The sequence below is a fragment of the Vulpes lagopus genome, chromosome 3 (genome assembly GCF_018345385.1).
Source record: "Vulpes lagopus strain Blue_001 chromosome 3, ASM1834538v1, whole genome shotgun sequence".
In the NCBI taxonomy this organism is placed as follows: Eukaryota; Metazoa; Chordata; class Mammalia; order Carnivora; family Canidae; genus Vulpes; species Vulpes lagopus.
This window is the reverse complement of record NC_054826.1, coordinates 100,853,606-100,875,044: the sequence shown is the minus strand read 5'-3', so window position 1 is coordinate 100,875,044 and position 21,439 is coordinate 100,853,606. Positions and strand designations below refer to the sequence as shown.

General features: G+C 54.9%; 1 protein-coding gene across 1 annotated transcript in view; it reads left to right on the top strand.

The window, feature by feature from the left end:
- WLS (Wnt ligand secretion mediator) overlaps positions 1-21,439 on the top strand; it is a 91,722-nt gene that overhangs the window by 47,673 nt on the left and 22,610 nt on the right. Inside the window, exons 3-5 of the mRNA XM_041747126.1 lie at positions 14,523-14,647; positions 18,766-18,927; positions 20,035-20,171. Of these exons, the coding sequence (XP_041603060.1) occupies positions 14,523-14,647; positions 18,766-18,927; positions 20,035-20,171 (424 nt within the window). The remainder of the gene's footprint in view (positions 1-14,522; positions 14,648-18,765; positions 18,928-20,034; positions 20,172-21,439) is intronic.

Below are 21,439 nucleotides of genomic sequence, written 5' to 3'. Positions count from 1 at the left end.
AGTTTTTGTTACAGGCGGTGTCACCAATATTTTTAAATTATCTATTAAATTTCTTTACCTAAATCAGAGTCAGTATGAGCAGAAATGACCTCACGTTTTCCCTCTGCCCTCACCTCCCTCCCCTAAAACGATAAACTGAAAAAGCTCAAGATCCACCAAAAAAGATCCAGGAGACTTAAATGTGGCAGAGTTTGCAGAGGTGGGTAAAATTAGGGGGTCGTCAGTGTTTGAGGTGGGCTTATGGGGCCAGTCTGCTTTCTTCTTATGGAGTCACGTACCCCTTCAAACCCGGATGAGAACCTAGAATTTTCTAATGTGAATCAGTTTTACCTACTGACTTGGGTTAGGAAGAAAGTAAATCACAGGAGAAGACTATTTTGTTGATTCACCCAGGATAGTGGAGATTAGGGACATCATGTTTGTTTGCTTTCGTTTATGGATTATCTTTCCCTTTGAGGGACTCTTCAGGCACAACTATGGAATTAACCGTTATGAACAAGTTTATATTGGCAGGAAAGTGGGAACCTTCGGCTTTGTTTTATTTGGGTGTGATTATTGGTAAGCTCGTTATGTGGCGGCATCACTAGAAAACCCTCAGGATCTCCGTCATGTGGCCGGAAGGTTTCGTGTGAGGTCATGTGTATCCAAACGAAGAAATACAGCCTAGAGACGGGGTTGGGCTCCTCTAAAACCTTCCCAGATTGCTAAACTAATGTTTAGAGTTTGGTGTATCCGGTCTTAACATTGGAAAGGAGATCCTATTGGGTCGGTGTTTAGTCACAACAAAACGCTCACCTGTGGTTTGAATGATTTGCAGTAATTGTTATTAAACACCAGCTGTGTGATTGCAGACTTCCGCACTGAAGGAACTTGACAGTGCCTTAGTCTGGAGATCTTCAACCAAGAAGCCCGGGGGTGGATCCCAAGGGCCAGGCCAGCCCCCTGGTATTCTATGTAAAATTTCGGTCATATTCATTATATGTATTTTTGGAGTAAGAGGGTTTGTGGCTTTTGTCAAGGTTTCAGATTGGCTACTTAATGCCAAAATGTTAAAGGGACTAATCCTTTAATTTACTGGGTCAGGAAGCCTTATACCCCGAGATAGGTGCGCACCGTGGCACAGCTGGCGGAGACAGAGCAGGACCTTGTCGCTGTTGTTAACCACGTAGGTGGGTGGACGCTCCATAGCAACAGGCGCGCTCCCACATGCAGGTCCTGAGCCTTCTACCCAACAGCACCCAAATATTCCTGGACAGAAGTTGCACTGGTCTCCCTAAAATGGTGTATTTTCTGTTTTTCGTTTCTAAATCTCCCAATCTGTAGTTGAGGGAATGTAGTGCAGGCTAGAATCTGTTTATAGTGCCACAGCTGCACATCACCCACGTGTCTGATTTCCTGCTCTGAGTTTAGAATATAGACGAGGAGATTCTCTTTGCATCCATAACAAGTATATCCTGGTTACTAAAATAAATCCTTGTGACATCAGTGAAGAATGTGAATAGCAAAGCAGCAGCAGATTCCTTGATAGCACCCCCACTGTACGTATAAGGTGGTTTTAGGGTTGTTTCGTTGTTTTTTTCTTTTTATCTCCTCTCCTCACTTGGAGTATTCCTGTCAGTATTTAAATGCCCGTCAGTCATCCCATAGCTAGTGAGAGGTTATTTTACTGAGAAGCGTGCGTATCTTTATTTTGGTTCACTTAAGAACATGTGAAGAAAAACTGTTTTCTGGATTATGCTTTTCAAAGCAAAAATAAGTGAGGTGGGGGAGGAAGATCCTCTGATAAACAAGGCAGAGCAGAATTCTACTTGCAGAAGTAACAGGGACTCTACATTTGGGGAAAAAATTTCCCTTAGTATCTACCTGTAGTTTGCACGCTGATGCTAGACGTGGTTCCAGTTCCTCTTTTGCTTTGGCAAGTTGGTGCTAATTTGGTTGGAGGGCAATAGCAATTTTTTAAAGCAAGAGGAGGTTCTGATTTTTAAATTTTTCTGGGTTTAGGTTATTTCAAAATAATTACCCAATCAGTGTATCTTTGCTGCCTTAACTGTTCATTTGTGTGGCCATCAGGAAAGCCCAGGCCTAACCTAACAAGCAAGATTGTTATCTTCTTTAAGGAGGTAAGATTTGGGGGGGGAAGATTGAAAATATTTAAATGAAGCATCTTGGGAAAAAAAAGGTGTTGTCACATGGTTGGACTTGTCCCTTCAAGTACGGAGCAGCTTGTCACGGTGGGTATCAAGCGAACGCTGATTGGGGTGGAGAGTCCAGGATGACCACAGTGATACCCTATGCTGGGCGGCCCTCTCTTTACAAAGTACTTTTTTATTTTTTAAGATTTTATTTCTGTTTATATATCCATGAGAGACAGAGAGAGAGAGGCAGAGACACAGGCAGAGGGAGAAGCAGGCTCCATGCAGGGAGCCCGACGTGGGACTCGATCCCAGGACTCCAGGGTCACACCCTGGGCCGAAGGCAGGCGGCTTAACTGCTGAGCCCCCCGGGCGTCCCTACAAAGTACTTTTGTACCAGAGATGCTGATGGTTGTCTTTGTTGCCAGCCATTTGCTTTGGCTTCACACCATGTTCTTGCAGCACTTGCCCCCTGCCCTCCCTCAGGGTGTGGGCCTCCCCGTGCCTGCCCCCCCCTCCCCCAGATGATGGGATTAGGACGGGGCCTTCACCCAAGGAGAGCCAGCGGGTTCCCGTGTGCCCGCTCGGGCCTCCGTATTTCCAGGCCCCCCTCACTGGCGAGTGCCTGGGAAGTCCCGAGGGCTCCCCGGGCGGCCATCCGTCACCCCACGCCTGGAGAAGCACAGAAGGTTGTTTGGCAGAGCGGGGAGCCAGGGGCCACGGACGGGTGGACGTGGAGTGGGCGGTTACTACGACCGACCAGCGGTGGCCTTCTTGCTGGTTCAGGTTCCTCAGGTTTGGTAGCACTTTGTGCCCTCAAATTTCTTGAGATATCCGTCTCCTTCCAGCTAATTTCCGTGGGAGCTCGCGTGGGTGGAACCTTCCTACCCACAACCAAACCATGTCCGATTAAGACGACGTGACTTTTATTTCAACCGATCATCTCAGCAGGTCCCCCTGGCAGAGAGCGGAGTTGGAAGACCAGAGAGGTTCCCTGAGCTGTCCGGGGTCTCACAGCTGAGAAATAGGGGGATTGAAAGCAAAAGCGATCTCGGGGCTCCAGTGCCTCGACCCCCAGCCTGAGTCTGTAGTGCCAGGGGCGTGCCCCTCCTCTGGGTAGGAAATGGCCCCAGATGGCCCCTGAAGTCCTGCCTACTCCAGCTCTGCTGCGAGTCCATGACTCACTTCAGATTCTCTGGTTTTCTAAAAGCCTGTGAGTATGCGTCCCTCCAGCTTTGTAAACAGGCGGCTTCTCAGACCCTCACGTATGAGCCATTTTAGACGATGCCCGGCCGCTAGTGGGTGAGCCTGGTGTTGACATGAGTGAGTTTTCTAGTATCTTCTTCCGTTACGTGTTTACCTTGTGTTCATTTCTAGTCCTTGGGTAGGCAGACGGGCTGGTGGACTGGAAGTGTATTTTTAGTCTGACATTAAAAAATGTATCATAGACACCAACACAGGAAGCAGTTTTTAGGTGAGTCAGTGTATAAATAACCTCAAAGAGTTTTCATAAAGGGAAGGTAGACTTTTAATTCAACAGCCCGGCTCCTGAGGCCCTCTTCCCAGCTTCCTTTATTCATTCAGGGTCACTTATTGGGCTTCTACTATGTGCTGGCATTTTTTTTTACTTTAAGTCCTTACCCTTTACACTACAGTGTCAGAAAACTTCAATGGCCCTTCTTTGTTTACTTGTCTCTATCCAGCAAGACTGGGTTTTGAGAGCAGGGCCTGTATCTTGTTCTTCCTTTTGTCTCCGTACTTAGCATAGCCCCAGGCCGTATAAATACTCAAGGATGTACTCAAAATAATTAATTAGGAGCTCACGGTCTAGTCCAGCGAGAAACAAAAAATCATACCGATGTGTTCAGTGCTAAGTGCCCAGAGTATCGCATGAACAAAGAAGGGGGAAATGATTAACTTCTACTGAAAAGGCAAGTTTTCTTTTCTTTTTTTTTTTTTTTTTGGTTTTTAAAAAGTCTTATTTAAATTCGACTTTCCAACGTACAGTATAACACCCAGTGCTCATCTCATCGAGCGCCTTCTCTAATGCCGGTCGCCCAGTTGCCCCATCGCCCCCTCCCCACCCCCACCCCCCCACCGCCCCCAGCCCTTTGCTTTCCAGAGTCAGGAGTCTCTCATGGTTTGTCTTCCTCTCTCATTTTTCAGAAAAGGTTTTTTTTTTTTATTTTTTTAATTGAGTTTTGAAGGGTGGAATCTTCTAGGAGTTGTTGAGATTCATGACTGCCTCATATATGATGGCCAAGAAACAGCCCCAGAGCAGCTGTATTTTGTTCGGGGAAACCAGAGTGTTTGGGCTAAATTCTTGTCCTGGCACTTGTCGATTTCGTGACACCTTTGGTAAGTTCATGAACTTCCTTCATTTCTTCAGTATAAAATAGAGATAATTGTAGGGCCATCCTTTAGGATTGTTTTAAGGATGAAACTAGAATAGTATGTATGTGGCTTTTTCTTTTTTTTTTTTTTTTAATTTTTATTTATTTATGATAGTCACAGAGAGAGAGAGAGAGGCAGAGACACAGGCAGAGGGAGAAGCAGGCTCCATGCACCGGGAGCCTGATGTGGGATTCGATCCCGGGTCTCCAGGATCGCGCCCTGGGCCAAAGGCAAGCGCCAAACCACTGCGCCACCCAGGGATCCCATGTATGTGGCTTTTTCATAGAAAGTGCTGGTTTGTGGTAAATGCTCAATAAAGGTGAGTTGTTCCTGGACCTGGGCAGAGAGGAGGGGTGTGAGTTCTGGAGAGAATGCAGAAGCCTAGCAAGTCCAAGCGTGCAGAACAAGGACCTGCGGGGCCGCTGGCATCGGCCTTTCATTACTTCAGGACAGTGGTTCTTTTTTTTTTTTTTAAAGATTTTATTTATTTATTCATGAGAGACACACAGAGAGAGGCAGAGACACAGGCAGGGGGAGAAGCAGGCCCCATGCAGGGAGCCGGGTGCGGGACTCGATCCTGGGACTGTAGGATCACGGCCTGGGCTGAAGGCGGCGCTAACCGCGGAGCCACCCAGGCGACCCGAGGACGGTGGTTCTTAACTTGGATCAAGGACCTTGACCTTGGGGGGAAAATGTGGGTAGGTCCCATTCAGGTGTTTTGTGTTCATATTTCAGCTGAGTCCCCGAAGGTCATCTGTGGGACTCAGAGGTTCATGATTCTCGGGGTAAGGGCTCCAAGTTCGTGAGATAGGTTGACCCCGTGAGTTTCAAGTTACGTATCGGTCAGCACTTAGGCAGTCGGAGACACTGTAAGGTAGAAGATGCGGAGAATTCTCAGCTCCGCGGAGTATGCCCAGGAGGCAGGGGCTTAATTACGCGGGACTGTAAACACGTTAGCAGAAGATTAAAGGTCTTGGAATAGGATGAGAGCAGAAGTGTCTGGACACGACCTCTTGAAGCTCTGCAGGCTGAACGTGTGGCAGTGAAGTGACTTCTCCAGGGTCACGGGGTTTGCACGCGAGAAAGGGCCCAGGTCCCGGGTTTCCTGAGTGAAATGCTGTGAAAGATCCCGTGGTAGGAGGACAGTGAGCCCGCGTGTTAGGCTGCAGCAGAATTCCCTCTGGGCGAGGGAAGATAAGCTCCTGACACACCTGGGGGGCCTGGGGCCTCGCAGGATGGCCAGGCAAGGAAATCGGAGTCTGATCCTTAAAAGGAATTGGTCTGGCGGGTGGAGCGCTGAGGTGCGAAATGTGGAATTCAGGATGTGGGCCTCAGGGCCTGCTCCTTGGGTTGGGCCGGCACTGGCACCTCGCGGCGGGAAGGCTGCTGAGCCCCGAGTGGGAGAAGTGGGCCGCGGGGTCAGGGCTGCGGGGTTAGGCCGTGGGGCGCCTCGGGCGGCGGGGTCAGGCCGTGGGGGTCAGGGCCGCGGGGTCAGGGCCGCTGCAGGGTGGGGCGCCCCGGGCGGCGGTGGAACCCCAGGCCCCTCGGCCGCAGCCGCAGCCGCAGCTCGGTGGCCCGCATCCGGGGCTGCCAGTAATTGTGGGTTTAAGCCGCAGAGGAAAAAGATGAGAGAGGAGCAGGGCTGGTTTTTCCGCAATTAAACGTGGCCTCCCGGGCTTCCCTGGCGGCAGGGATCCGAGGGGTCAGGAACCGCCGGGCACATCCTCTCCCTCCGGCGCCCGCCTTCATCTGTGTCCGCTCCTCGCGCGGGGACGAAGAAAAGGTGCGTCGGAAATGAAAGGCCGCGCTAGCCCCCTGTCTCCTGCGGAACTTGCGGGAAACAAAGCTCTCCCGTGAACGCGGCGGAATCCCGCCTGGCAGCTGCCTTTCCTGCGGGCGGGGACCGGGACGGGGGCCCGTAGAGCAGGTGCCGTCCCGGGGCCGGGGTGGCTTTCAGCCCCCGACACGCTGCGCGCCCGCCGTCTGCGCGGTGGCCACTGTGCCCGCTGCTGAAGGCCGAGGCCGCCGCCGTGGCCCAGGGTGGGGGAGGCCGCCCGCGGCGGGGTCGGGAAGGCCCTGGCTAGTCCCCCGCAGAGCCCGAGCTGCACGCGGAGCCTCTGCCCCGAATGCCCGCTGCCGCCTCCCCAAGCATCCCCGTGCGAAGAGCACCGGTGCCACAGCGGCAGACGCGGCCCTGCCCGGACCTGGGGTGCAGCTCGACGGGACCTGGCTGCAGTGGCCCCAGGGCGGCCTGCCGGGCCCTGACCCCCCAGGGTCTGTCCCCCGCCGGGTCTGTCCCCCACCCAGGTCTGTACCCCCCCAGGTCTGTCCCCTCCCAGGTCTGTCCCCTCACAGGTCTGTCTCCCTCCAGGTCTGTCCCCCCCAGGTCTGTCTCCCCCCAGGGTCTGTTCCCCCCCAGGTCTGTCCCCTCCCAGGTCTGTCTCCCCCCAGGGTCTGTACCCTCCCAGGTCTGTCCCCTCCCAGGTCTGTCCCCCCCCAGGTCTGTCTCCCCCCAGGGTCTGTAACCCGCCCCCCCGTCTGTCTCCCCCCCAGGGTCTGTCCCCCCCCAGGTCTGTCCCCGAGGTCTGTCCCCTGAGGTCTGTCCCCCCCCAGGTCTGTCTCCCCCCAGGGTCTGTCCCCCGAGGTCTGTCCCCTGAGGTCTGTCCCCCCCAGGTCTGTCTCCCCCCAGGGTCTGTACCCCCCCTGAGGTCTGCCTCCCAGAGTCTGCCCCCCTTCTACCCCCCCATCTGCTTCCTGCCCACAGGCCTTCCCTTGCTTCTTGAAGCCCAAGGCTCGTTCTCTCCGTGGGTGGCTCAGAATGAGCAGAGAAACTCAGACATTGTCGGACCAGGAGAGGAAGAGAAATGGTCGCTCCGTGAGGCACCTGGCCTCGCCCTCCCCGTCCCGGCTTCCCTCCGGGGTCACGGGCAGCCCCGGGAAGGCGGCAGGCCTGGGCCGCGGTGGGGGAGGGCGAGGCCAGGTGCCCCACAGAGGGGGCCTCTTCCACGCAGTCCGGAGCCGGCGTCAGCTGAGCGCGTGCGGGGCCGGTGGTGCGGGAAGGAGTCCAGGGGCAGGCACCCAGGGCCGCCCGGCGGATCTGGCCAAAGCCTTGGCTGCTTTCATCAGGATTTGGGGAGGGCCGATGAAGGGCCACGGGGCCGCCCGCACCCCTGCAGCCCCTGAAGACCTGCCCGCTGGGTTTCCGTGCAGCCGGGACGGCCTGTGCGCCGTCGGTTGTCGGTTCCGCAGTCGTTTCGTTCAGTTACTGGGGTGGGCGGCCGGCGGCTGCGTCCGAACCTGCCGTGGGCTCGGGTTAGATGGAGTGTGAGTGAAGCCCTCCCCTGACTAGGGGGGGGGGTCTCGGCAGCTGTTCTGAAGGCGCTGGCATTGGGGCGTCCCGGGGGAGCAGCAGAGAAGCCTGGGCCTAGTCCTCCTTGGGCCGCAGGTTTCTTTTCTCTCCACATTTGTGTCGATCGTGGTCAAATAGGAAATCTCGGGGTCCCGGGGCCCCGGTCAGCAGGGAGCAGTGCGCTGCTGAAGACAGGGAGGGCGGCTGGCGATCGTTGCCAGGAGGGACAGGCCTCTTGCGCTTGCTGAGAACCGGGTGGGAGCCGCGGTGACCTCCAGCCGCTCACCCTGCCCGGTTCCTCTCTGCCTTTCACACCCCTGCCGGGTCTCTGCTCCGACATCTCTGTGAACAGGCCGGTCCCCCTGCCATCACCCCCCGCCCCCCCAGCGTTGCCCGTTCTCTGCACCCCTTCTCCCACCCTCCGCCACGTGGGAGCTGGTTTCTCCGACTATAGGCCGCTTTGACGCTTCCACGTCCGTCTGCCTGTGGTTCTTTCTCTTCGGTACCCAACGACCTTACTCCTGTGCGTCAGTTAGACGTCACCTCCGAGGGAGGCCCAGGGGTCCCCTCAAGGAGCCACTTTGGCCCCAGCCAGCGCTCGCCGTGGTAGTGCTGACCGTCCGCCTCAGGCTCTCCCGTAGAGCCAGCCCCCGTGGTTGTCCTGATTCGTGTTGACGCTTGCGTCCTGCTTCACCGTGGGCAGTTCAGGCCAAAGTGCCTCGTAGGTCCTTGTGATCCTCCACCATTGGTGAAAACTGGGAGGTGCTTAAAAGTACCTGGTGGAAGACAAAAGGCATCGGCCTGGACGGTGCATCCAGTATTAGAGGTTTCGGAGGCATCTCGACTGCGTCCTGGCAGCGCCGGCTCTTACGGGCTCCGGGATCCTCGGGCTTCCCTTCCCGCCTGGCCCGGGAGGCCTCAGTAGGTTACCAAGGACACGGCAGCTAGAGCTCGGCGCGGTCTCTCCTCTGGAGCTCTTGCAAGCAGCCCGTCTGTTCTCATCCTCCAGACTTGGGCAGGCGTGACGTATGCCTCCAAGGGCCACCCTTTAACTACTTTGCTTGATCCTTAAACCGAGAGACTCCTTTGATCCGTAGCCTCCGAGTCACACCTTGTTTCCTCCTTTGCCCTCACGAGCCCTCTCAAGCAGAGCATCAGTGCAGCCCCGTATTATAACTGAGGGGGAGGGGACAGCACCTCCCTCGGGATCACTTCCCTTAAAAGTCCCCCTTCCCAGTCCTGGGGAACAGGTGCGTTGTTCCTTGACGGGACCACTGGGCCAACCTCGAGGGCACCGCCTTCCTGAGGGGCGCGTGTGTGCGTGGGGCGGGGGGACCATAGCAGGCACCGGGGGAAGAGTGAATGCCGCCGAGACAGCGAACGGCAGACCACACGCGTGGGGTATACTGAAGAGCTCTGGGGTCGTGAGGTCCCCGGAGGATGAAGGATGATGGTAATTTGACAGTTCATGACCGTCCCATAAAGACGTGAGCGAGGATAGTTGTGAGCAAGACCGAGCAGTCCCCGGCTTCCGGGAGCCTCTCCGTGCACGGGGTGGTGGGTGGGGAAAGGCACGGTGAGGTGGTTGCACGGCTGGGGTCCTGGGGGTACGTGCGACAGAGCTGGGTGCGCCGGGTACCGAGGGGTAAGGGGGCGCTGGGGCGAGGCGCAGTGAGTGCGGGAGGCGGGAGTGGGCAGGGAACCCAGAGGTGAACGGGAGTCTGCCGCGAGGGGCTGCAGTGTTGTCTACGGCCACAGGAAAGGGAACCTTCAGTGATTCAGCCTAAGGAGACCCCTGCTTAAAGCTTGGGGTGCTAGCAGAGGCCCCGAGTGCAGCCAGCGCGGGGACCCCGAGTAGCAGCCCCGAGGACCGCCGTCCGCGTTTACTGAGTGTTTGCTGTCTGCCGGGGCTGTGCCGAGCACGTCCCAGGTCCCACGTTAGCTCGTTTAACCCTCACAACCGCAGGGCGTGGCCGTCGCCCGTCCCCATCCGTAGGTGGCAGAGGCACTTGCCCCCGCTGCGCACGCAGATGCGGCCCCGTGGGCTACCGGTGCCACCGCCTGAGCTCTCAGCGTGTCCCGAGGCCGCGGGTGGGGCGCCGAGCTACGCCCCAATGGAGAGGAACGCCGAAGGTAGGAACCCGGGGTGCCAACCGGGGCCCCATATTCGCCTTTTTCTTTTTCCCGTTGAAGGAGTTTCCGCGTTAAACATTCTGAGGAGGACCCGCGAGGGCACCGGCAGTGCCTTCCGAGTCCTCTCCTGGCAGCACGCAGAGGGACAGGAGCGGGGCCCGTGGCGGGCGGCTGAGGCCTGGAACGGAGGTGGTCGTGAGCAGGAGCGGGGTCCGCGGCTTCGGCCGCCGGCAGGCAGAGCCGTCGGTGGGGAGGGGGCAGGCAGCTGTGGGACCTGGCGGGGGGACCTGGACTTGGGAAGGGGGCCGGTGCCCCAGCGGCAGGTGAGACGCAGGTGAGACGGCCGGCGGCGGCCTGGCAGAGGCAGAGGCAGAGGCAGAGGGAGCCCCTGCCAGCCTGCTGAGCGGCGCCGCGGCTTCTCTATCCCGCGGGGCCGTGGGGCCGTTCGCGCGCAGAGCAGGGGACCTCCCCAGCGGCTTCCGGGAGGGACAGGAGCAGCGAGCGGCGGACTTCCCAGGACGGTCCCTTTGATTTCCCAGGATGTTCCCTTTGCGAGTGGCCCGGGGGGAGGGGGGGACAGACGCTCCCCTCACGCTGCCCGGCCGCTCCGAACCTGCCTCCTCACACCTGGAAAATCTTGCTCCCAGGTGCAGAGGCTTGATGCGATGGAGGAAAAGGAGGGAGGCGAGAGGCTGTGAACTAAACTGTTAGGCCGGTTTGCGAAATAATCGTCCTCATTCATTTTTATGACCGTGCACACCCAGGCCCCGAGGGCATCTTAGGAAAACAGCCAGGGCCAAATTTATAATGAGCCGAGCCCACTTTGGCCAGGCCTCACCGTGGATGTAGGACGGGCTTGGTTTTGTGATTTCCTTAATTGAGGGCGTCAAGAAAATACCAGCCGGGTCAGAGAGTTTTTGATGGGGGAGGAAGGAGCAAGGCTGGCGGGGGCCGGGAGGAGGCCGGTCTGTGCGGCCTCCCGAGGTTGCCCACACGGGCCTTGGTGACTGGCAGCTCCCTGTGGAATGTGCGAATGCCTGTGAGCGTCTGGAAATTAATTTTCTTCCCAGGGCCGGGGCCTAGGGAAACCCCGGGTTTCTCAGGGAACCTAAAAGCTTCTGACAACCATTAAAATAATTCTTTATTTACTCTTAATGCAGCTCGCCCTCCCCTTTCTCCCCTTTATTTCCAGTTAATAGGTCAACCCGACCGTCTTGAGCCTGGATGGAGGGGAAACTCGTATTTTCAAGTACTTAGGGTAGCGAATGGTCCCATCGGCCTTGGGAAGGAGGCCCAGCGATTTCCATGTCGCAGACAGGGAGGCTGGGGCTCATTCAGGGCCGCTCATCCAGAAAGTCGCAGACACACAGTCACAGAACATCTCTTGGCCTGCACACTGCTGCCTTGGCCGGCAAGCGCCAGTTTCAAGTCTAAGTGAGAAGCATCCTGATGAGCGCGCCGCGGCCCCATCTTTCTCTGCGTCGCCCCCCGGGGCCTGTTCTTACTGTGAAGCAGCTGCCCTAGATTCTTGGGGCGCTCAGGTTCCTCCCGTTGGGCCCCCCCACCTCTTCCGGCTGATGCAAAGCACTTGCCCTCCTCGTGGCTTTGTGCTGGCCGTGGGCAGAGTGGGCGGCTCCAGGGACGAGGTTCTGTGCTTCCCGACTGGTCGGAGCTGCGCAGGGGGAAGGTGCGCATCTTCCCGCCCGTCTGACCCTCCGCCCTCGCAGCGCAGAGTTCCTCCCGCCAGGGCTCTGCCTCGACCAGGGCGGCCGTCCTGGGTGCAGGACCCTAGTGCCTTTCCACACCTCCTTTCCCCGTGTTCCGAGCGGATTTTCCACCCAACTGAAGTGTGTCTCCAAAGCCGTTTGAGCAATGTGGGCCTTGGGTAGCGCACAGTAGAGCGAGCTGCTGGTCTGGGGCCATGAGGAGAGCGGCGTCCCGGGTCTCTGCACACCCTGCATCGATAACCTTAGGCCTCCACCCCATGGAACTGGTGGAACCAGTGTCCTCGTTTATAGGGTTGGGTCCTCCAGGTGCCAGAGGCGGCCTCGGCGTCCTGCCATTGTCCCAGGGCCTGCAAACTGGAGTCTTGGCTTTCATGAGGTCCCGGTGGGGGAGCCTGTAGCCCACGTGGTACCGGGGGCACAAAACCAGCATTTTATTGCGTGCAACACGGTCGTTAAAGCTGGACTTTCAGTCCACTCTCAGGCCAGACGGAAGATGACCCAGGCAGCTGACCTCACAGCTCGGGCTCCCCTGCCCCGTGTCCGAGGTCGGTGCCCTGGGTTGGGTCGGGGCGTCCCGGGGCCCGGGTGAGGCTCCCACTGCAGGGTTCCCTTCATGTAGAGTCCAGGCCGCAGGGGCTCGCGGGGACCCCAGGCTGTGACCCACGGGCCCAGGCCGTGACCTGGGGCCCAGATCGAGTCCTGCGTCGGGTCCCTGTGGGGCACCTGCTCCCCCTCTGCCTGCGTCTCTGCCTCTCTCCGCATCTCATGAGTGAATAAGTAAAATATTAAATAAACCGTGGGTCCCAGGTTAAGGGCCCCTCCTGCCGGCGTCCCGGCCAGTGGTGCTCCGAGCCCCGGGCTCCAAGGACTGATCCCCCCTCGCACAGCTTTCCAGGCCTGCGCTGAGCCCCGGGTCCGAAAGGCCCAGCCTGTGCGCCGGGCCGGGAAGGCCGCAGCCCGTGCCTGTAGCAGAGCGCGGAGGCCTGATGGAGCGGCGGGTGGGTGCGCCCAGCAGGAGGCCTGTTGAGCAGGGCGGCCCACGGCTCCTGTGCTTGGCCCTGGGTCCCTGCGCGGCCCGGCAACCTCCAGCCCAGGTGGGAGGATGTGCAGGGGCTGCAGGTGCACACTCTGGCCCAGTCACCTGTGACCAGCACCTCACCTGCCTCTCTGCACCAGCGCTGTGCTCAGGTCCCGAGTGCCCTGGACGGCCGGCGGACGGAGGGTTCACTCTTCCAGGAGGTCCCCTCCCTGTGGCTGTCGGGAGGTCCTGCCTCAGCTACTTCTCATTTTCTTAATTCTTTTTTTTTTTTTTAAGATTTTATTTGTTTATTCATGAGAGAGAGAGAGAAAGAGACAGAGACACAGGCAGAGGGAGAAGCAGGCTCCATGCAGGGAGCCCAACGCGGGACTCGATCCCAGGACCCTGGGGTCAGGCCCTGGGCTGAAGGCAGGTGCTCAACCACTGCACCACCCAGGCTGCCCATCTATTTCTCATATTTAAGCAAGTCGTTGCAGTCTCTGGTCTGCCCGTGCCATTACCATTATTTTGCCCTTGAGATTTAATATCCTTTGTTTCCTTTTACTGTTTTTTTTTTGTTGTTGTTGTTGTTTCTGTGCTGTTGCGGGAGGGAGAGGAAGAAAATGGGAATGGCCATTTCACCACGTCGGAGGACTGAAGTGGTCCCAATAAAGTAGCAGGGTGCAGGTGTTGACTGAGGGTTTCATCTGGATCCAGATGGCCTCAGATCTCGCCTTTCCTGCCTTTCTTGCATTCTTGTGCTCTCAGAGGACGCTGTCAAATTGGCTTTAAGGAAGTCACACTGGGCCAGTGGATAGAAAGCCCGAATTCTCCAGACAGCACCTGTGCTCCATTCCTCCTGTGACCCGTCAGGCGCTCGGGTGCGGAGCCTAGAGCTGAGCCCGTCTCCTAGCCCCAGTGGCGGCTGCCTCTCCATTTTGGAAATGTGACCTGTGCCTTTTTTTGCCCCATTAACACTCTTCTGTTCTTGAACTTGCTCAGCCCGGTAAAAAATAGACAAAATGGGTAGATGTGATTTTATTCGTCGAGTCTCCTTAACACCCAGCTACGGCCCTTACTAATACGGAAGTCCATGTGAACGTCCACTTCCCCAGTTACGTGCTCGTTATCGTGTTCTTGCCTGTGTAGAAGTCTTTGATTTTGGGGAAACCCTTCATCTTTCACATTAACTTTCCCCACAATTTGCAGAGGGGTTTTGAGCTTTTGAGAAGCAACAGGTCCCATATGGAGAGCTGCTTGGGGAGTAACCCGTAAGAAGGATGCCCCGAGACTAGAGAATGCTCAGGAGACAGCACGGAAGTTCTCTGTCATGTCTCTGGGGGGTGGTTGGAAAATTCTTGTCAGGAAGAAGCCCCAGGAGATGAAGCGTGGGTTCCAGGTACGTGGGCACTTTTGTGGAGGAAGGACCTCCTGTTCCGTGTGACCCCAAGGGGCAGACTTAGGACCAATGTTGCAAGTCCCAGGAGAGAAGTGTCGAGCACGAGTCCCCGGGTGCCCGTGTGAGCCGCTTCAGAGCGGGTGAGAGCCTGTCTCCGGAGGACTTGGGGGCACCGGCCTCCACCCTGGACGTTCACCCTGCGACTTTTTTAAGTTTTCAGATTTGGAGACTTGGATTTGGAGTTTGTTAGGAACTAGTGTGTTCTGTTTACCTTGTTGGGCTCCAGGGCAGAGCCTGTGAGAACCTTTGAGCTATTTCCCCATTACCTTCCCAGATACCGTTTCTGAATTGTGCCTCCTTTGTCTTGCAGGAGAAAACGCGGAAGTTTCCATGGATGTCTCCCTGGCTTACCGCGACGATATGTTTGCTGAGTGGACTGAGATGGCCCATGAGAGAGTGCCCCGGAAGCTCAAATGTACCTTCACATCCCCCAAGGTAGGACGCCTCGCCGTCTACATTGATGGGGTTTGTCTTTGGGTTCCAGGTACAAGAGAAGATTCACTTTACAGATCGTAGATACGTTCCTTATTCCTAGTGTGCATGACCGCAGAGGTCGGTTAGTCGTCATCTTTGTCTTAGTAGAGAAAAGGGCGATGCAGAGATGTTACGTCCCTGCACAGGGAGGAGGCCGAGAAGGATGCCGGTCTGAAGCGACGTAGTAGTTTCTCTGAACTACCTCCATAAAAACAAACTCTTGGTTCCTTGCGCCGAGAGCGTCTGAAGAACGTTGCTAAGTTATTTTGAGGCGCAAGGATCTGTTCGTATTGGATCAGTGCTCGTCTCTGCTTCCCTGTTTCGTAGGCATCCCTGTTGCCAGAGTTAATGTGCAGGTACAAAGACTGAAACTCCCAGCGAACACCGCACACGAGCAGAGGCCCTGAGGAAGGGAATCCAATTTCACTGGGGACCTGGGTCTTCCAACCCATTTTAAGGCTCTGTCTTCTCTGATTCTTCCAGGAGCTCTCATTCAGTCACCCAGCGGAAGGACGTTAGGGAAGGAGGTTACCCTCTTGGTTGAAAATAGTCAGAGGTCTTTAATTTCATGATTCAATGAAAATGCAGAGATTGACTCAGGGACCCTCAGAGGACAGTAAGATTTGACGGTACGAGGACCAGGTCACAGCTGGCCAGGGGCCGTTTTCACTGGCGGGGGCTGTCCTCCCGCACACGCTTTCCCGAGATCCCGACCCCCCGACCTGCACTTCCCACCCAGTCTTGAGAGTTTCTGTGAAGATGAAATGGAGCCGCCATCAGTGTTACTCCTATCCCTCAAGGGTGTTGACACGGGGCAGCGGCAGCCAGGGGACCTCTGACGTCCCTTCAGGTACAGGAATGGTCTCATTTTATGTGTGTGTGTGTGTGTGAGGTGCACCGAAGCACATTCTTGATCATGTCCCTTGTCACTTGGCATCTTCAGGTCAGTTCCTTTTTTTTTATTTTTTTTATTTTTATTATTTTTTTTGGTCAGTTCCTTTTTAAAGGATTTGGACTGCTTGGTAGTACCTACTCCACTGATGAATTTGGTTCCTCTTCTCTCCTAGCAGTGGCCTTTCCTGACCTCACCGTGGCCTATCCCTGCAGAACTGGGGTTCCCTGGGAGTGGCAGGATAATGTGCGGGTGAAAGTGAACGGTCGAGAGGAAGTGGAGGTAGCGGGAGAGAGGAGCATCTGACGTTTTCAGATCTCTATATGCAATAGGGGAAGTTAATTAAAACCTTTTCAACTGTCACTGCAAGCTGATTGTATCTTCCAGAGGTGAGATTGGTTGGATGCCTAACCTAAAGGATATGAAGCTCTGGCATATGGAATTTCATCCTCGGAAAGGGGGAAACTCATTTCTCACCTTACTTAAACACGTGGAGGGCGCCGAGCAGCAGAGCGAGGAGGAGGTCATTAAGAAGCCTGCAACTGCTTCTTAATGATGGCTGCTTAATTATCTTTAGGATGTGTTGATCCCTTTCAAGAAAGATATTAAACCTTGAAAAGTGTGAAGGAAATGAATCATCAAATCTCTGCTTTTTGATTGCACTGAAATTTAGTCTTGAGTCTGAAGATTAAATGAGAAATTGCTCTAAAGCTTTTTAGTCCCTGGTGGATTGTGAAGTCGAGAGGGAAAAAAAAAAAAGTCAAGTTGCCACCTGCTGTAATTTGTCCTAATTAGACAGGCTCATGCTGGAGTTGGGGGAGGGCTGAGGGGGGTGGGGGAAAGGGGGGGAGTGTCTTTCTTCTTAAATGCCCTAAATACTGGCAGAGGCTGAACCTCTGCATAGGAAGAGTCCCTGACAGGATTCAGCGGGTTTGTCCCTGAGACAGGTAGGTCGGGCCAGGGTCCCAGGAGCTGATGTATCTGATCTGCTGAGCTTCGGTAACGTCTCATGGAGTGGTAGTGTTACCCCGCCGTGAGGACCGAGCAGTGGGGGACGCCCCGGGGACCGTCCTGGGGAATTGGAAGGAACCCCAGGGATCGTGTTTTACGTGGAGGACAGAGGCTGAGTGAGGCAGGTGACCTTCACAGCTGCCCAGCCGGGGGCAGATCTAGGCCTCCCTCGGCACAGCATGTCTGAGGCGGCATCACTGTCTCCTCCCCGATGTACTTGAGGGTCCTCTTCGCCGTCAGAGCTGGAGGCTGGACGTGGAAGGCCCCTGTCCCCAAACCAATGTCGCTACGACTGTGGGACCTCGGGCGAGAAACGAATCAGTGGCATTAACACTCAGTTTTGGTTCCCTTCCCTCTCAAAACTCTCAATTTGTAGAAATAAAGCGAGACCCTCAATGGAAACACGTTAGAAAATCTTTTTCATGCTGTTTCCACGGAGGGTAATCCGCTTCCTCGGCGCAGCTTCATCTGGAGCCAAATCAGGGCCTCCAGTGTATTGTCAGTAGTGCCTGCAGGGCCCGGACCGGCCCGACTCAGAAGGACAAAGGCAGGAGCAGAGGGGAGGGAAGGAGTCTGTGTGGGAAGGTTCATCCAGGCTGCGGCTGAAGTTTGGGGAGAAGCAGGAAGCTCTCTACAGGAGGATTTTTTAAATCTCGCAAGCCAAGAGTCGTCAACTGCGACTGCTGAGAGCCCCTCGAACCTCCGACGACGAAGAACTATCGCGAGTGACTAGTAGTGGCTGCTGTGAGTGAGGAATGGGAGGGTGGATTGTGCACTCAGCTGTTGGTCTGCTGAAATTCTGTGTGTTGCCCTCCAAGCTCTGAGCGTCCAGTAAAGAATCCCCCAAGATCCTAAAAGGAGCAGAGGCCCTTCTACGCACGTTGGGCTGCAGGCTCCTCGTACCTTCCTCTGGTTTCTCCCTGGACTTTTTACTCCTGAGACTGAAAAATATTTGTGTGGGTCATGAGATTATAGGTTCAGGAACAACAAATCACACTTGCTCAAGAGCCGCATGCCAGCAAGCACTGATGCTGGCACAGGAACCCTCCGCTGATGGCAGACACTTCACTCTTCCCAAGGGGAGTCCCTGGCTGCTAAAGCTCCTGCCTCCTCACTCCCACATGTACCCCCACCCCCAGCTCCTTGGCCGGGGCACACGGCCCAGGGTCCTGGGTGAGTCAGAGCGGAATTTAGTTTTCAAAAGCAACCTGTACCCCCCACACACACACTCTTTAATAACCATGCTCTGGGCAGTAGCTCTTCAATCATTGGCAGGAAATCTAAGACTTTTTCTCAGAATTGGGCTAAATTTGGTTTAATTAAAATCTCTGGGCAGCCTGGGTGGCTCAGCGGTTTAGCACCTGCCTTCATCAGGGCGTGACCCTGGAGACCCCGAATCAAGTCCCAGGTCGGGCTCCCTGCATGGAGCCTGCTTCTCCCTCCGCCTGTGCCTCTGCCTCTGCCTCTCTCTCTGTCTCCTCTTTGTGTATTCTCATGAATAAATAATAAAATCTTTAAAAAATAAAATAAAATCTCTGCTCCCTCCTGCCATCTTACCTTTTGGGCAGAAAACCCCAAGTGTGCGTCTCTAGCAGACTAACCCCATTATTACCTTTTGCCCTTTCGGTCTTCCCCAGATTCTAAGTGCTCCCTGACTGACTGTTTTTTCTGTGAAATCCGTAAAAAGAGGATCGTTTCGCCTTCTTGTAGCTTCTCCTTCAGGCCCAAACCGTGAAAATAATTAGCCGTCATCGAAAAGTGTGATGAACACCAGCAGCGGCTTCTCCCTGAATGTCTTAGAAGCTGACTGGTCTACGCAGCCGCGAGGTCTCCAGTGATGCGTTGTGCGTAGAAGGCCCTTGCGGTCCTCGTAGACCAGCTTAGTCTGATGCGAGGACTGTGAGGACTGGAGAACCGCGGAAGTGTTAAGAGATAGAGGAGAGTCGCTTTTTATCTAAAACTTCTGGTTCTACTTCAAATGTGGCTGGGTTTTGGGGGGCGGGGGCAGGAGCAGCCGGTGGACGCCGAGCCTCCAGCGTGCCCTGTCCCCTGGAGCTCTGCGGTGCACCGTTAAGCATCAGCTCGTGAGGACGGGTGACGCGAGGCCAAGGCCAGAGCGATCCCCCGTAGCCTGTGGAAATCGTGACTGTGCCTCAAACCCCCTGCTCTCTTGCAGACCCCAGAGTACGAGGGCCGTTACTACGAATGCGATGTCCTTCCTTTCATGGAAATTGGGTCCGTAGCTCACAAGTACTATCTTCTGAACATCCGGCTGCCTGTGAACGAGAAGAAGAAAATCAACGTTGGGATCGGGGAGATAAAGGATATTCAGTTGGTGGTGAGTGAATCTCATGGACCCAAGCGGCATGTGGCACTGGGACGCTGGCTCAGGACACGGGGCTGTGAGCAAGGATATCAGAAGGGGGTCCGGGTCACCCTTGGCACCTCCGTGTGTCAGCTGCTCCACCTGAGAAATAGGAATAACATCCCCACGATGACTGGGGGCTTACATGTACACGAGAGACTGCAGACGTGGAAAGCAGTTCAGTTACGTGCCCGTTGAAGATCTTATCGTAATGGTCACAGTGACATCATAACACCAGGATGAACCTTTTTTTTTTTTTTTAACATGTCTCACCTCACAAGCACAAGTGTTAAAGCAGTCGTTTTAGGTTTTTTCGATTTTGTTTAACATGGAAAAAAAAGTAGAACATGAAGCGAAAGGCATTTTATAAATCTGAAAAAAGTGATATGAAATATGTATTTATTGTAGAAAATTAGGAAGTACAGGCATGTAGAAAAACATAAAAATTTAAAAAAAAGAACATAAAAATTAAAAAAAAAAACATAAAAATTACCTGTAATACGTAGAGAAAGAATCATTGTTGAGGTTTTGATGTCTCTCCTTATAGATCTTTTTCCTGCATAGATAGATGGGAGCATATGGTTTTTTTACCAAACCCCCCCCCCCCAAAAAAAATCACACTCAACTGATTTGTTCCTTGCTTTTTTTCATTTAATAGTATATTGAGAATATAATATACTTGGCAGTGCTGCCTAGCGTTCCACTGAATAGATTTGCCTTAATGCATTTTACCAATCCCAACATTTTGGGCATCTTAAAATATCTCAACTTTTCAATTAAAAAACCTTAGGGGGAAAAAAAAAACTTAGGAAAAATCTTTGATCATGTTTGTAAGGATTCCTGTTGTATAGACTGGGTCCATTTTGTTTTGTCTTGTTTTGTTTTTTGCCTTTTAGTTAGATTTCTGCCTGAGGGAGGGGCTTGGGAGAACGTGAAGAGGGTCCATGCCTGAGTGCTAAAGCTCTGGATTGAAAGTTCAGCAGAAAATAGCTCCTCTCGCGTCTCCCCAAGATGCATTTGCTGGTAGAAAGCGGCACTAAGATATACTCACCTTCAAAATTATGGTTGGTCTCTGTCCAGGGGATCCACCAGAATGGAGGCTTCACCAAGGTGTGGTTTGCCATGAAGACCTTCCTCACGCCCAGCATCTTCATCATCATGGTGTGGTACTGGAGGAGGATCACTATGATGTCCCGACCGCCCGTGCTTCTGGAGAAGTAAGAGCTGGTTTCAGAGCCCTCGTAAGGCTCCGGGCTCCCCGGGTCGGCCCGCCGTGGGCCTGGTTCCCTGGGGTCTGCCTCCAGTGGTCCGTGTGTTGCTCGGGCTGGTGATTGGACCCGGTCATCCCGGACTCTTCTTACTCCTTCAGGTTTCACGTGCAAATCACCGTTAAACCCTGGGGACCGTACACCTCCTGTTTCTGGCTCTCGGTTCTCTCTTTGCTTGTCATTCCCGTGGTCTGAGTCATAACTGTCTCTGTCACAGAGACGGGACACACGCTCTTGCGCCTGAGTCCGACCCCCTCATCCCCGGGAGGACAATACTCTCGTCCACACATTCCCTTTCTGTCCCACGTTCCCGATTTCTCCTTTCTGCCGGGTTATTCTCATCACCCTACAAACGTGCTGTATCCTTCGCTTTCTTGGACAAGACTCTGACCTTTCCTACTCCCCCCGGAAGCCACCGCACCATTTTTCTGCTCCTCTTTACACCAACCCTCCTAAAAAGAGCCTCGTCTGCCCTCTTCTCCGCCGGCCCTCTCTTGAGCCCGCCCCACCCCTCACTGAGCCTGCTCTTGGCAGGGTCATCCGTGACCTTCACGCTCCTAATCCGATGGTCACGGCTCAGCTCTCACTTCTCTAGACTTGGCACCAGCATTCAGCGTCTTCGGTCACTTCCTTGTTGTGCACGGAGCCTCCTCCGCCTTCTCACGGTTCTCCTCCTCCTCCGCTGGCCGTCATGGTCTCCGGAGCCGTGTCCAGCCGGCTTCCCGCCCTCCTGAACTTTGGAGCCAGGGCTCCGTCTTCGACGTCTTCTCTTTATTAGCTCTGCTTGTTCCTGGAGTGGTGTCTAGCCTCATGGTCTTGAAAATCATCTAGTGTCGATGACTCTTCATTCTTGTCCTTACCCTCGGCCTCTCAGCCCTAAACCCAAATATTCCAGCTGTTAATTCAATGTCTTCACTTTCCGAAAATGTAACACATGCAAGGACAGTGTTCTGTGCCCTCCTGCTTCTAACTGGCTCCTCTCCCCGGCAGCCCCGTCCAATGGGGATGGAAATGGCAGCTCCAGCCTCTCAGCTGCTCGGGTTAGGGAGTGGGAGTTCATCTTTGCTTCCCGGGTTTCTCCCCAGCCCTCATCCAGCCCAGCAGGACGTCTCACCGTATCCATCGCTGCCCCCTCATCTATCACCCCATCACCTCTCAGTCCGCACCTGGGCTGTTGCACGCGCCTCTCCACTGTTGCTGCTTCCACTGTTTTCCTT